Genomic DNA, 12,715 nt, shown 5'->3' with positions numbered 1-12,715 from the left:
CTATGTATTTAAGAATGTGAAATTGCGATTTTCTTTATTTGAATTAACAAATAGATAAATATCTGTGGCGCCTGTGTATTAAATAGATATTATAATTTGAAATTGAAAAATTGTCTAATTTTGTTCCGTAAATTATCTACGTTGTATTCTTAACTTTTGAAAATAAATAATTTTTCTCTACGAGTAGGGAAAGGTAACCAGTCATTCTTTAATCCTGATACACCGACAAGTTGGTGATGCACCGGAGTCACAGATATTTTGTTAGATAATATTAAAAACCGTACTGATTCGTCTGACTATTTAGTGGAAAAATTAAGCGACATTTGATTTAAGATTGATTAATGATTAACCAAAAATTTGAAAATATACATGCATACTTATTGAGAAATATACAATAAATACTATTAAGCCCCATAAAAAAAAAAAAAACAATTATATATATTTATGTATATTCCACCTAGGGCTGTGCGATTAATTGATTACTCAAAATTTTAATTAATCATAAAGTAAATAACTCAATTATTCGATTAATTGGAAATTATGATTACTCAAAAGTTCAGTTACTTGAGTAATCAAGATTTTTGATTAACCAAAAACAAAAATATTTGAGTAAAATGCTTTATGATTAATCAACATTTCGAGTAAAATGAGTAATCAACATTTCAACTCTTTACATATGTATAAAGTAGTTAAAGTTCCTTGATACTTTGAAAACAATGTTTCTGTTTTCAAAGATTAAAGCAAACAATTTTTTTCATATACAGAATGTAAAAAAGAAAATAAGCTTTTTCCAAAGCAAACTCTATTAACGAGCAAAATTATTTTTTTAGAGTAATCATATTTCAAGTAACTCGATTAATCATCGTTTTGAATAATCAAAATCTTGATTACTCGAGTAATTGATTAACCGAATAATTGATTAACCAACTTGCTCGAGTATTCGAATAATCGCACAGCCCTAATTCCACCACATCTCATAACAATAAGACGTTCCTTTTAAACAGTTCTTGTATGCTATCTGGATTCTGAGTTGCCCTTATATCATAATGGGACATGGTATCAAGGTATTAAGATTCGGTTTTTTTTTTTCTAAATGCGGGGAACGGGGTTCATCTTAACTTTGAGTGTTCCGCATCTCGACTCCCTCGGTGCAGGGCGGGAGTAGAACCAACTTTGGAATTGGTCTTGTAGTTTGGCCCTTTGCCGTATCAACGTCCACTACACGTATTCGGTTGTCTGGACCAGGGTGTAGTTTGGATATTCTTCCCAGTCTCCATTCATTGGGTGGGAGGTTTTCTTCTTTAATGACGACTAGGTCCCCTTGTTTTAAATTGGCTTGTGGATGTTTCCACTTGACGCGTTTCTACATCTCGGTTAGGTACTCCGATTTCCATCTTCTGCAGAAAGTCTGGTGTAATGCTTTCAATTTTTCCCAACGGTTTACGATAGAGGCCCGAGTCTCGTTTACGTCGATTTCTGGTGGGGCAAGTAGATGCCCACCAATAAGGAAGTGATGGACTAAGTGGTCGCGAGTTGAGACAAGACTCCACCCGGCATAGAAGAGTACTAAACTCTTCAAAAGTGAATTTGTGGTCCGACGCGATCTTTTTGAAGTGGCTCTTAAAACTTTTAACCCCAGCTTCCCACAGTCCACCCATGTGAGGGGCTGCTGCAGGTATAAAATGCCACGATAGAGCTTGGTGGCAGTATTTAGACAGGGCCTGATTGCGCGAGTCGGCCACGAAGGCTTTAAATTCGGATCGCAAAGACCGAGAGGCTCCGACAAAGTTAGTTCCATTGTCGGAGTAAATATTCTTTGGGCACCCTCGTCTAGCAATAAATCTGGCAAATGCTGCTAGGAAAGAAGCAGTACTAAGGTCACTAGTTGCTTCCAGGTGGATGGCCTTAGTAGAGAAACAGACGAAGAGACAAACGTAGCCTTTTGACAGACGACATCCTCGACCGCGGTAGGTTTTAATGTCAAAAGGCCCCGCGAAATCTACACCGGTGTTTGTGAACGCACGTGAAAATGTAGTGCGTTCAGTTGGAAGATTCCCCATAAGCTGGGTTTGTGATCGTTTCCTGTGGATCGTGCAGATTTTACAGTTGTGGATGATGGACCGTATCATATTTTTTACTCGCGGGATCCAGTATTGCGTACGTATAAGACGCAGCATCAGTTGGTTTTCCCCGTGTAAGGAGATTTTATGGACGAACTGGACAATAAGCCGAGTTAACCTACATTCATATGGGAGAATAATTGGATGGCGCTCACTGTAGGCCAAGTCAAGGGATACGCCAAGACGACCACCAGCCCTCATAACATCATCCTTGTCGATGAATGGATTAAGGGGCAAAATTTCGCTTTTCCCTTCGATGGATTTACCTGATTTCAATTGTTCATATTCTTCTCTATAGTGTCGTTGTTGATAAATGGTTATTAAGCATTGTGTCGTTGTTTTAATTTCGGCCGGCGAAATTAATGGAGACTCCGCTTTAAAAGAAGATTTTGTACTGGGGTGAGTTCTTTGATAGAATCTCATAATATATGAGACTAGTTCACTAGCCGAGAGTCCTCTACTGGCCAGATCTGCTGGGTTTGATGCCGAATCCACATGACGCCAGTTGTCGGTTCCCACCTTGTCTACAATTCTTGTTATTCGGTGAGCAACGAAGGTTGACCACGAACACGGTGGTTTCCGGATCCATGCTAGGACTATTGTCGAATCTGTCCAGAGATTTATTTTCATATGTACAAGACTCAGATTTTCGACGACTGCTTCTAAGGTTTCCGAAAGCAAAACTGCGCCGCATAGTTCTAAACGGGGTAACGATACTGTTTTGACGGGCGCTACCTTTGTTTTTGCCATTAGAAGGCTGACCACAACTCTTTCTGCAGTCTTAACTCTCAAGAAAACAGTAGTCGCGTATGCTTTCTCCGAAGCGTCGCTGAATCCATGTATTTCGGCGTCATCTGTTTGCGTAAAGTGAACCCATCTTGGTATGCGAATGGTATTAATGTTCATGTAGTCGTGCATAAATGCCTGCCAACGATCTAATGTGGTCGTAGACACGGTATCGTCCCAACCACTTCCCTCCAACCAAATATTTTGCATAATGATCTTGGCGACAATTACCACTGGAGCGAGCCAACCGATCGGGTCAAACAGTTTGGCGATAGCTGAAAGTATCGCTCTTTTGGTGATGACGGCACGATTTTCTATTGGTTTTGCTGTGAAATAGAAGTAGTCAGATTTGGCATTCCATCTGATGCCAAGTGCTTTTACCGCACTAGAATCTTCAAACTGTAGAAAATCTTCGGTGAGTAAATGAGATTTCGGTATACCTTCAAGTATTTTACTGGAGTTCGAAGTCCACTTTCTTAACGGGAACCCTGCTGAATCCAGTACCTGTAGGATTTCTTCTCGAGCTTTAATCGCTGCTTCGATGCTGTGTCCTCCAGCAAGTACGTCGTCCACGTACATACACTTTCGCAAAATTTCGGATGCTATTGGAAACGAGCTCTCAACCTCATCAGCTAGTTGATGCAATGTCCTTATCGCGAGATAAGGAGCACAGTTGATGCCAAAAGTCACCGTTTTTAATTCGTATAAACTAATTGGGTCTCTTGGGCAGGTGCGAAAAACTATGCGCTGATATTTCGTTTGATTCTCGTTTACGTATATTTGCCGATACATTTTCTCTATATCGCTGTTGAAGACGTATTGGAACAGTCTCCAACGGAGTATGAGGATAGTTAAATCGGCCTGAAGTACAGGACCTTGAAGGAGGACGTCATTTAAACTCATACCGTTGGCGGTTGGGCATGATGCATTAAATACCACTCTGACCTTTGTTGTGGTACTCTCCTCTTTTAACACAGCATGATGTGGTAGGAAATAACAGTCGGTTGACTCTGGTGATACGGTAGTTGAAATCTTTGACATGTGGCCCAATATTTCATATTCACATAAAACCCGGTTGTACTCTGTTTGAAGAACAGGTTTTTTTGCTAGTCGCGGCTCATTCCGGTAGAACTGAGAGCAAGCGCTTGTTAGTGATGGTCCTAGACAAACATTATTTGGAAAATCTTGCCTGAAGGGTAAGGAGACAATGTACTTCCCACCATCATTTCGCTTTGTCGTTGCTTTGAAAAGCCTTTCACAATATATGTCAACGGCATCCATACTTCCTTTCTTGGGGATATCTTCTAGCTCCCAGAAGGCCGTTAACTGTTTATCCACAGTAACTTCATTAAAAAATGATACTCTTTTATTGGTTGGATTCGATGATTCCGCTTGACCGGTCAGTATCCAACCGAACACGGTTTCTTGTGCGAGAAGTGTATTTAGGATGTTCTTCTTTAAACCGCTTAAAATGATTTGGGGGTAGACGTCTCCGCCTAAGACGAGGTCAACGGGCTCGTTGACGAAGAACCTCTTGTCCGCCAAAATCAAGTCTGGGAATGCTTGCCGCGTCATTGCGCTTACTTGGCAAGTCGGCAAATCCCCTGTCAATTGTTGCAAAACTAATACGGTCGTGTTTATATTGATTAACGGATCCGTAGGAGATCGCAAATGAATAGCACACGCTTCTTTTACCTGCGCAGATATTGAATTATTGATGCCCGAAACTTGGGCATGCAAGGGTTTCGATGGCAGGTTGATTCTTCGTTTGAGTCTTTCGGTTATGAAAGAACACTCAGAACCAGAATCAATGAGCGCTCTCGCTGAATAGTTTACACCATTATGATGAATGTTTTGCATGTGGGTTTTTCCACGCTGGCTTGGAAGGCGCCAAGCCTTTTTGGAGTCCATTCTGAAGACTGATGTATGTTTTGTGGCTTAGGGGCTTTATTTGGCTTGCTCTCCCTAATGCCTTTTACTGTCTCCAGGGTCTGAAACCTTCTTGATAAGAAATTATCCATGTCCTCCCACTTTGATACTTCCGTTCTTTTCTCTATGGTTTGCTCCCATAGTGCCAGTGTATGTTCTGGCAGTTTTGTCGAGCACAGATACGTGAATATCGCATCCCAGCTGGAAACGTCAATCTGGTGACATTGAAGTGCCGAGATGCAGTTGTTGATATCACGTTGCAGCTTCTTAATGGAGCTACCGCATTCACTCTCAACTGCTTTCAAATTAAATAAAATCCTCAATTGACTATTGACCAGGATACGTTTGTTTTCGTATCTGTCGCATAGATTTTTCCATGCGGTTTGAAAACCATCATTGGTCAACTGACATCTTTGTACAATTTCTTTGGCCTCCCCTTGCGTTTTTTGCCTGAGATGGTACAGCTTCTCAACAGGGGTAAGGCGCTTATTAAGGATATATATAGCCGTAAACATATCCCTAAATGATGGTCATGAAAGGTAATCCCCTTTAAATATATCTGTGTCACACGGAGGCAGATGAATATTGAGCTCGCGACCAGACATATACTCACTTTCTTTTCCGGTTCATTTATTTATTTATTTATACGGAATGTTAGCCGTATCTTATATATGTGTGTGTGCACTCAGATACAAAATTATTTAACGCGCATTAGGGTGGTGCAGCATATTAGGTATGGGCCTAAACACATATAAATCACGAAAACATTGGCGATTTTTGTGTCAATAAGGATAATGATGCCCACTATAATGTTGCTAGCAAACTCGATAACAATAAAAAACGCACAGTTCTAATCGACGGTATCAATATCGGTGATGATATCGATAATGAGAACGATAAGTTATCGATTAAAAGAAATTGTCATAACTACAGCGTTAAATATGCCGATAACGATAGCAATTAAAAGTTTCTATTACAATAGCAGTGATGATTGCAATAAAAATAATTATAGCGAGGCGATTACAATAATAACTATCGATAACGCCATCAACACACCGATAAAGAGTTTCCTGTAAAAAAACTTTGACGGTGTACTAATATTTCGTATCGCTTTTCTTCTAAAAGGTAGAAAGACAAATTATTGCCCTTCAATTTGTCTTTGGTACTTAAACTAGGTGGAACAATCTTCCTCCCGACCGCAGTCGGGTCAACGTTAACGGAATGATACAGATTTATTTCTGGCTAAAAGTTTGTAACTCAGCGGAATTTCGCAGCTCTTTTGGGTAGTTTTCTTCTGCTGTTTCAAGGGCAACAACAGGCGTACACCTTTTTTTATTAAAGAGCAGTAAACAGATTAGATGTATAAGCACTTACGAAGTTTAATGTAATGCTTTGAAGATATACGCCAACATTATTTCTCGAAGTCTGCTATGAACAACTACATATGGATGATAAATATATATCCACCGCTGAAATGCGAAAAAATCCGAAATAACTAAAAATTTGTATTTCATAAAACGATATAGGGTATTGTGGATTTTTACAGCTTTTTGTATTTCAGCGACGATGTGTGTGAGATAGGGCCTTTCTATATTAAATTAACGATATGTAAGTGCTTCTGCATTCTATTTATTAACCGACTTCCAAAAAAGGAGGAGGTTATCAGTTCGTCGGAATATTTTTTTTTTTTTTCTTATGTATGTTACCGCATAACTTTGGACCACGTCAACCGATTTCGATAATTCTTTTTGCATCGAAAAGGTAGTGTCTCAGAGGTGGTCAGATCTGGTTGAGATCCGATCAGTGGATCATGAGATATATATATACATATTTTTTTTTATATGGGAGTTGCGGTGGTTTTTTTTTTGCTAAAAATTACTAGTTATAAAATCTGTTCCCTGAAAATATTTTCAGTGCACTAAACGGATTGTTCATTTATTTATTCATTTTCTATTTTCTGAATCAATATTTCCCAACAGCTCTACCTAAAAATAAATTCTTCAAGTAGTTCTTTAAGCACAGTTGTTCCGTTCAGTTGCAACCATTCATACAGTCGCCGCCATGGCTATGTATCAGTGCCGTAGCTTGTTTTTGGCATAGCAAATGAAGCTTTTTATGCTTTATTGTTTCACAGGCACTTTTTTTCACTTCAAACCGCCTAGACAATGCGCCCAGGCAACCAATCACTTGACAGAGCTTAAGTTGAAATAAATACAACGATGGCACTACCCTACTGAAGGCATATTAATCTTGTAGTCAAACTAGTGGATAACTTTATATAAGTAGGTGCATATGCTCAGTAACATACAGCAAGCCAATGACAGCGTACATTTAAGTCGATATATTTACATATGTACATACATATATGTAAATGTGTGTTGCATAAATCCATTGAAACTTAAATCCCCAGATTTTTATTGTATTAAATGATATATGTAAAAGCTTTCAACAGTCGACGACTGGAGAGCACTCAGTATCCTTTATTGAGTTGCAGCGAATATGTCCCCACATAATAAACAATCGCATGTATGCATCAGTACGCATATACGCTAGTACCTACTGCTAAACCATATCGTTTATTTCGCTATCATTTATCTATGAAAGTATCTAAAAATTTTTGTACTTTTTTGTACCTTACCTGTTCATATACATAAACGCATATAAATATTTATATTGGCATGCGTACATCCACTTCTTAAGTACTCGTATGTGGCTACATATTTCTCTCAGCTACTTAGTAGGCAGACAAATGCGCCTTTTTAACTGTCATGTCTAATTTCATTATCAGCTTGTTATGATCTTGAGAACCTCATTGCCTTTCACAAAATGTGGACAAAGACAACAGCAGCCGCAACAGCAACAACAACAATATACACACCAGTAGCAACAACTTCAGTGAAATATGTAATAAGAATATATGTATGTATGTATAGCACTCTAATTGTGCCAGCAATCTAGTCTGAAGTCTCTTTTATGTGCGTATGCATGAGGATGTGTATCTCCTCTGCAACAATGTATCGATATAAAGACATATACTTCTTCTTGTTTATTGTGATTTTGTGATTTCTTGCTTCCTTATGTTCATGATCGCATATCAATTTCAGCAAAATAATATATCAGTTGCATTCTCTTTGATTCTAATCGCGGTTCTGGTAGCACTTCAGCAACGACAGTGATGAGAGCAGGAAAATTTAGTCAGCTGAGTAGTAGAAGTAAGTAGCTATGTTATTTGAAGTTCCATTTGTTTAGGTATTTAAGTGAAATTTAGCCTTAATATGAGATTAGTTTCGCAAGTCTCTAATTTGTTCACTTTTCCATTTATTTGCTTTAAATATATTAACCGGAATTTTTTGATTTCCATTTTTTAATAATTGATAATCAATTTATGTAAAAGCTCAGTTATGCAAGACTTAGACTTCACTTGACTTGAAAATTGTATATCTGGCAAATGAGCAGCGCGTGTATGTAGTTAACCAAAAAAATAACTTCACTTAGAAACTTGGAGAACTATAAATTTTTGATTTCTAATTTAAATTTGTAAGTGCAAAGAGAGCCGTGAGAGAATCATGCTGCCACATCATTTTTTCATACATTTTTAATAAAATTCCTCCAAACATGCCAAAGAAATATGATTTTTTGTATAAATGAAATTCATCTGGCAATCGAAAAACAAACTTTCAAATAAAGACAGAAAATAAAATAAAAACAATCACAATTTGATTCGCTTGAATGTATTTATTTCAATTGTAATTTTTATTCAATTTTACCTCAAACAAATTAAGCGTTTAAGATTTTTCGTGTACAAATACAAAAGCTGAGGATAAAGAAATCGAGAAAACGCAGTAGATGACACGGAGAGTAATCGTTTCTAAGTTTCTAGGTAAGTCAAGTCAAATCTAAGTCTTGCATAACTGAGCTTTTAGTCTTTTCATTACCTTTTAAAATTTTCTCTCGATAATTCAAAGTTTTTTTAAATTTCTCTTTTTTGGAAGTTTTCGAAACCTCTCTGCATTTTCCGTTATTCTATTGGGGCTCCTTTATGTTTTATTATTCAGTAAATTTTGGAAATTTTCGAGAAATTTTTTGTAGGTTTTATAGTTTTTTAGGAATTTTTCTGAACTTGATAAAAGTTTTGTATGAATATTCGGGAACTTTTCGAGATTTTTCGGAATTTTCCGTGGCTTTTCAGATATTTTTGGGATTTTTAGTGGCTTTTTGGAGTATTCAGATTATCTATTGAAATTTTCGTGATCTTTTCGAGCTGTTTCGAAAATTTTCGGCATAATTCGAGTACTTTCGTGGCTGTTCGCAACTTTTTGGAAGGTGTTGAAGATTTTTCTAAAATTTTCATATTTTCTTAAGGACGTTTCGGCATATTTCGAACATTTTCGGGACTTCTAGGAAACTTTTCGTAAATTTTTGATATTTTTTTGGTACTTTTCTGAATTCTTCAGATGTTTTCACGACGTTTCGGTATATTTTCGGGCACTTTCGGAAACTTTTCTAAAGTTTTTGGAAATTTTTAAGACTTTTTTTGAACTTCTCAAAGTTTTCTAAGACGTTGAGTGTTATTTTCGATATTTTTCAACTCTTTTCAGTATATTTCATGCACTTTTATGGCGGTTCGGAAAATTTTTGAAAGTTTTTTAAAATTTTTCTAAAACTTTCATATTTTATTCAGAACATTTCGGGATCTTTTCAAAATTTTTCATAAGTTTTTGATGTTTTTGCGTATTTTTCTGAAGATTTTCTTCAAGACCTTTCGGAATATTTTCGAAAATTTTTGGGCACTTTCGCGAACTTTTCAGAAATTTTGGAATTTATATTCAAGAATTTTATTGAGCTTGGAGCCGTTTTTAATGAAAAATGGTTTTTGGGATTTTTGTGTACTTTTCTCTTTTTCTTCGGGGCCTTATGGGATGTTTTCGAGACTTTTCAAAATTTTTTAAAATTTGTCGGTATGTTTCGGGAACTTTCGGGGCTGTTCAGAACATTTCTGTTTTTAATGATTTTTATACATATTTTTGATTTTATTTGAGATTTTTCCGAATCGGAAGTATTTGCGCTTTTTTTAGGATTTTCGGGACATCTCTGAAGTTTTCAGTTTCGGTATATATTCCGTTTTTGGTGATTAATTTTTCAGATAGCTTAAAGTTTCGTACTGTCAAGCTCTTCATATCGTTGGAATAAATATCACTTTAAATTCCTTCTACCGAATGAGGTTCTAGCAAGGCTTCCGAAAGCTGATAAATATGGTTCCTAAACATTTTCTAACACATCTCAAAACCACTTGGATGTATCGTTCTTTTAATTGAGGATGCTTTCTTGGTACTAACATGCATAGGTCTTTCAAAAATTTTGAAAATAATAAAGGCTTTATAATTATGTTTGGGATTTCCTTCCCAAATGTTACCCAAACAAGGGTGTATCTATTTAATAAAAATAACAAAAGTAAAATTTCAATAAAAAAATTAGTGTTTCAGCCCTCAGCCTCGCCTACTAAATACAAGTCAAGGTACATATATTTTTTACTGCAACTAAACTAACTATAAGCCGTGCATTTTAAATCCACACGCATACTTAGGGACTTCTAAGTCTTTGGCGATTTTTACGCGCGAGAGGTAAGTCGCATGCAGTCATATGGGCGGGAAACCTCATCTCAACTTCTCAGCAAAACAGCTATAGCAAACCGTTTGGTGGCTTGCCACTTGTTTGTTGTGAAAAGCCGAACTTTTGCTGGTGGCTTGGCGGCCAAGAGTGGCATTGAAGATGCTGATAGTTATACAATGTACTAAACTAATGTAAACAAAAGCAAATAGAAGTAAGAAGAAGCGATAAAAGCCCGTTTGTTGTTGCTCTTGATTGCACAGTTAAACAGTTAGAAATTCAATAGCTAACATCAGCAGCAGCAGCAGCAGCAGCTATAGCGGCTCCACTGCATGTACCAGGCTTGAGTGTCTAGAGCAGTATTTATCTACTTATGTGTGTAGCTGATGATCAGGCATGGGCAGAGAGTTAGCAGGTGCTAAAAGAGCGTAAGCGTTGCGTGTACCTATACAAGCGAGAGCGCATCGATGAGAACACGACAGCATGCAAAATGAATTAGGTACACTAACACATGCTCACTTTTAGCTCACGCTTGTTTGTGGTAGTGCCCACCTCTGCTGATGATGCACAAACACACACACACAGACACCTCTAGCAGAAGCTGTTATTTGTTTTCTTTTATTTTTTTCGCATTTTCGTTTGTTTTGTAATTCACTGTTATTGCACAAAGTTGCTTGCTGCACTCAACTTGCACTTCCAGCAGAACAACCACTTACCAGTTTAAAGCGGATTAGAAGCTTTCAACAGCTTTTGGTTTGGTAATTTTCCTTCACTGGCGGCGGCATCTTCGTTGGCTGGCGTTTGGTTGGTTGTTTGGTGGGTATGTCCGTTGATGGGTTTCGGATTAGCGAATTATTGACAGAAGTAGCACAGCGCTTTTGTAGCAACAGGTTGTTGCAATGCAATTAAATTTGAAAAACAAAACAAAAACAGAAAAAATTCGTTGCGGCGCTATTCGCTATTCGTATTCGTGCCTTTTCTATTTTTCTATTCTTTTTATTTTCTATTTATTTTTATTATTGTTATTTTTTTTTTTAAGAGCCATAAAGCCAATCACTTTAATTGATTTTTATTGCTTCGAGCAAGTGGTAAAAACCGGGCTTGCATTCCAATACATTCTAATACTCGGATTTAAGGCGCCTTCGCTTTGGCACCGATATGCTTTTGCTGCAATTTATCTTCGCCTGTTTTCACAGGAATACGGAACCAAACACTTGCTTGAGCTTGCGGGTGTTTATTTAAATTGTTTTGGCATTGAGAATTTCGACTGTTGTTGCGTTTGACCTTGGCTGGTTGTCGTACGTGTATTGCAGTAACTAGTTAAGATGCAGCAGAGAACGTTGTAGCAGATTTTTTTGATTTATGTTGAAGGATATGTAAATTAAGGAGGTTAAAAACTAGAGCATAATAAAAATCGATTCATCAGCATTTTCGTTAAGAAACGTACGTATTTTTGTGTTGTTTGATACCCGTATTGTAATATTTCATTTCTTTTATCAATTTAGTAAAAAGAAATCAACAGCTGGCAACCCTTTATGTTCGGCTGTAAGCATTCCTAAACCTCTTCAGTTTGATACCCATATTGCAATATTTAATTTATGTTATCAATTTAATTAAATTAAAATTTTCAAACATGTGGCAGCCTCCACTACAACAATTTTGGCTGTAAGCCTTCTTAAATCTTTTTCTTTTGACAGCCCATATTTTAATATTTACTTGATCCTATCAATCATAACTGAAATCATAAACTGAAATTTTCAAACAGGTGGCAACTCTTTGATTTTTTTTTTTTCTATATTTTAGGTTGGACCTCTAGCAATATAGCGGTGAAAGCTGCATTCAATTTCATGCATTATTTTTCGAGTGATACGCGTACAAACATACAGACAGTCAGATTAAAATTATAAAAATTGTCGATTTGGCTTCTATTGCTCTAACAAAGACCCCCGTATTAATTTTTGTTTAATATCTATATCTATATACGGATATCGGCCTTCTACAATTTTACTATATGTACAGATTTCTGTCTAAGCCTTTTAACCTATAACACTTTACCTCGAGGTTACCTTTCTTTTTGATTTTTAAAAGTGATCTCCTCATTCGATGGATCCCAACTACATTTTTGTTTTTCCATTTATGTAATATTCCTTTACTTGTTCATGATATTTTTTTCAGTTGCCTTCAATATTGTTATTTTAATATTTTTTTGTCTACCTGCTATTTTGGGTTATGATCTGACCAGGTATTTAACCATGGTCCTATGGAGTGGAAGT

At 36.8% G+C, this 12,715-nt stretch overlaps 2 protein-coding genes across 2 annotated transcripts in view; both read right to left on the bottom strand.

Moving 5' to 3' along the window:
• LOC118747130 lies at positions 1–4,817 on the bottom strand. The gene is made up of 2 exons (XM_036481152.1): positions 2,243–4,817; positions 1–71 (listed from the first exon to the last, which is right to left on the bottom strand). Exons 1-2 carry the CDS (start codon positions 4,815–4,817, stop codon positions 1–3), a joined length of 2,646 nt encoding a protein of 881 aa, XP_036337045.1.
• A 7,871-nt stretch (positions 4,818–12,688) lies between these two features.
• LOC118747030 (solute carrier family 35 member F6-like) overlaps positions 12,689–12,715 on the bottom strand; it is a 616-nt gene continuing 589 nt past the window's right edge. Inside the window, exon 2 of the mRNA XM_036481055.1 lies at positions 12,689–12,700. Within this exon, the coding sequence (XP_036336948.1) occupies positions 12,689–12,700 (12 nt within the window). The remainder of the gene's footprint in view (positions 12,701–12,715) is intronic.

This window comes from Rhagoletis pomonella, unplaced genomic scaffold (assembly GCF_013731165.1).
Source record: "Rhagoletis pomonella isolate Grant_MI unplaced genomic scaffold, Rhpom_1.0 Rhpom_scaffold_00001, whole genome shotgun sequence".
Classification (NCBI taxonomy): domain Eukaryota; kingdom Metazoa; phylum Arthropoda; class Insecta; order Diptera; family Tephritidae; genus Rhagoletis; species Rhagoletis pomonella.
This window is presented reverse-complemented; position numbering and strand designations above follow the sequence as displayed.

What these genes read in the sequence shown, in the direction of transcription:
- LOC118747130 (XM_036481152.1), bottom strand. Translation starts at nt 4,817, where the DNA reads ATGGACTCCAAAAAGGCTTGGCGCCTTCCAAGCCAGCGTGGAAAAACC. An exon ending in AATTATTCTCCCATATGAAT is followed by an intron (nt 72 to 2,242) that starts GTAGGTTAACTC and finishes TTTAATACACAG; the next exon opens with GCGCCACAGATATTTATCTA.